The sequence below is a fragment of the Salvelinus sp. IW2-2015 genome, unplaced genomic scaffold (assembly GCF_002910315.2).
Source record: "Salvelinus sp. IW2-2015 unplaced genomic scaffold, ASM291031v2 Un_scaffold3296, whole genome shotgun sequence".
Classification (NCBI taxonomy): Eukaryota; Metazoa; Chordata; class Actinopteri; order Salmoniformes; family Salmonidae; genus Salvelinus; species Salvelinus sp. IW2-2015.
In genome coordinates, this window is record NW_019944580.1 from 80,615 (window position 1) to 82,657 (window position 2,043).

Here is a 2,043-nt window from a genome sequence, read left to right on the forward strand (position 1 = left end):
CGGATCTGGCCCACGGCCGCCAGTCTAAATGAATAAACGGGCCGGATCTGGCCCACGGCCGCCAGTCTAAATGAATAAACGGGCCGGATCTGGCCGACAGTTGAACAGCCCTGTTCTATATCATTTTTTAGCTGATGTTGCTCTGGAAGTTTTTTGTCTGGTGTGTTTCTGATACCTATTTAACCCTGTAATATTTTGTGGTTTGGATAATATGTGAATTTATGAATGCGTCTCTCGTTTGCAGTCAGCTTGGCACAGCCTATGTGTCTGCCACCACAGGGGCAGTAGCCACGGCTCTAGGACTAAATGCACTAACAAAGGTATTAACCCACTGAAACACTGTTCTCAGTCATTCATTTACCATCAACCACATCGCATGGGAGTCTTATTAAACGTAGCTACTCACAAGCTACTCACAAGCTACTCACAAGTCATATCATGAGTAGTTATCATGTCCAAAATAGTGAATAGAGGTACATAGTAACCACGAATAATAGTGAATAACAGTGAATAGTAGTGAATAATAGTGAATAGTAATGGACAGTAGTGAATAACAGTGAATAGTAGTGAATAATAGGGAATAATAGTGAATAACAGTGAATAGTAGTGAATAATAGTGAATAGTAATGGAACGGTAGTGAATAACAGTGAATAGTAGTGAATAATAGGGAATAATAGTGAATAGTAGTGAATGGTAGTGAATAGTAGTGAATAATAGTGAATAGTAGTGGATAGTAGTGAATAGTAGTGAATAACAGTGAATAGTAGTGAATAGTAGGGAATAGTAGTGAATAATAGTGAATAGTAATGGATAGTAGTGAATAGTAGTGAATAACAGTGAATGGTAGTGGATAGTAGTGAATAACAGTGAATAGTAGTGAATAANTGGATAGTAGTGAATAGTAGTGAATAACAGTGAATGGTAGTGGATAGTAGTGAATAACAGTGAATAGTAGTGAATAATAGTGAATAGTAGTGAATAACAGTGAATAGTAGTGAATAACAGTGAATAGTAGTGAATAATAGGGAATAATGGTGAATAGTAATGGATAGTAGTGAATAATAGGGAATAATAGTGAATAGTAGTGGATAGTGGTGAATAACAGTGAACAGTAGTGAATAATAGTGGATAGTGGTGAATAATAGTGAATAATAGTGAATAGTAGTGAATAACAGTGAATAGTAGTGAATAGTAGTGAATAGTAACCACGAATAGAAGTCGTCTGCATATTTTGCCTGCTGCCTGCTTTGCTGGTTAGTCAATGTGTCGAAAGAGAGAGAAAATGTTGTGCATTTCATACGGTATTCCCATTGTGGAAACAGATGTCACTCATCATAACCATCGTGACATGCACAAAGAGCTTTAAAGCTTCGGCAAGATATTAGAACGTATAGATCAATTCAACTCCTGTCTGTCTGTTTAACTCCACCCCTTTGTTGTCGTTGTGCAGCACATATCTCCCCTCGTAGGGAGGTTAGTTCCCTTCGCCGCTGTTGCTGCTGCTAACTGCATCAACATCCCTCTCATGAGGCAACGGTAAGACCAACCAGCCTGTACCTCCTTCTGTTTGAAAATATGGCTTTGCAAATATGCATTCAGCGTTTTAAAGTGTTTTTTCTTCTAAATTCTCTACTAATATGTCGTGTTAAATGTTTGAAATGTTGATTAGGTATCTCTACAATGCTCAATTCTCTCCTTTAAATTTTTTTTTTTTTAAAGCATATATCACTCACCGCTTATTTACATTTTTCTTTCCACAACTTGGACGAGGTCTTTCAACAGAAAGGGTGTTTATCACCAATGCCAGTTTCTATAAGGTCTTTCAACAGAAAGGGTCTTCATCATCAATGCCAGTTTCTATAAGGTCTTTCAACAGAAAGGGTCTTCATCACCAACGCCAGTTTCTATAAGGTCTTTCAACAGAAAGGGTCTTTATCATCAACGCCCGTTTCTATAAGGTCTTTCAACAGAAAGGGTCTTTATCATCAACGCCAGTTTCTATAAGGTCTTTCAACAGAAAGGGTCTTTATCATCAACGCCAG

General features: G+C 37.7%; 1 protein-coding gene across 1 annotated transcript in view; it reads left to right on the forward strand.

Annotated features, from left to right (window-relative positions):
• The first annotated feature begins 196 nt into the window (after positions 1-196).
• The window catches only part of LOC112075628 (sideroflexin-1), a 10,583-nt gene continuing 8,736 nt past the window's right edge, over positions 197-2,043 (forward strand). Inside the window, exons 1-2 of the mRNA XM_024142594.2 lie at positions 197-320; positions 1,452-1,537. Of these exons, the coding sequence (XP_023998362.2) occupies positions 222-320; positions 1,452-1,537 (185 nt within the window). The 5' untranslated portion in view covers positions 197-221. The remainder of the gene's footprint in view (positions 321-1,451; positions 1,538-2,043) is intronic.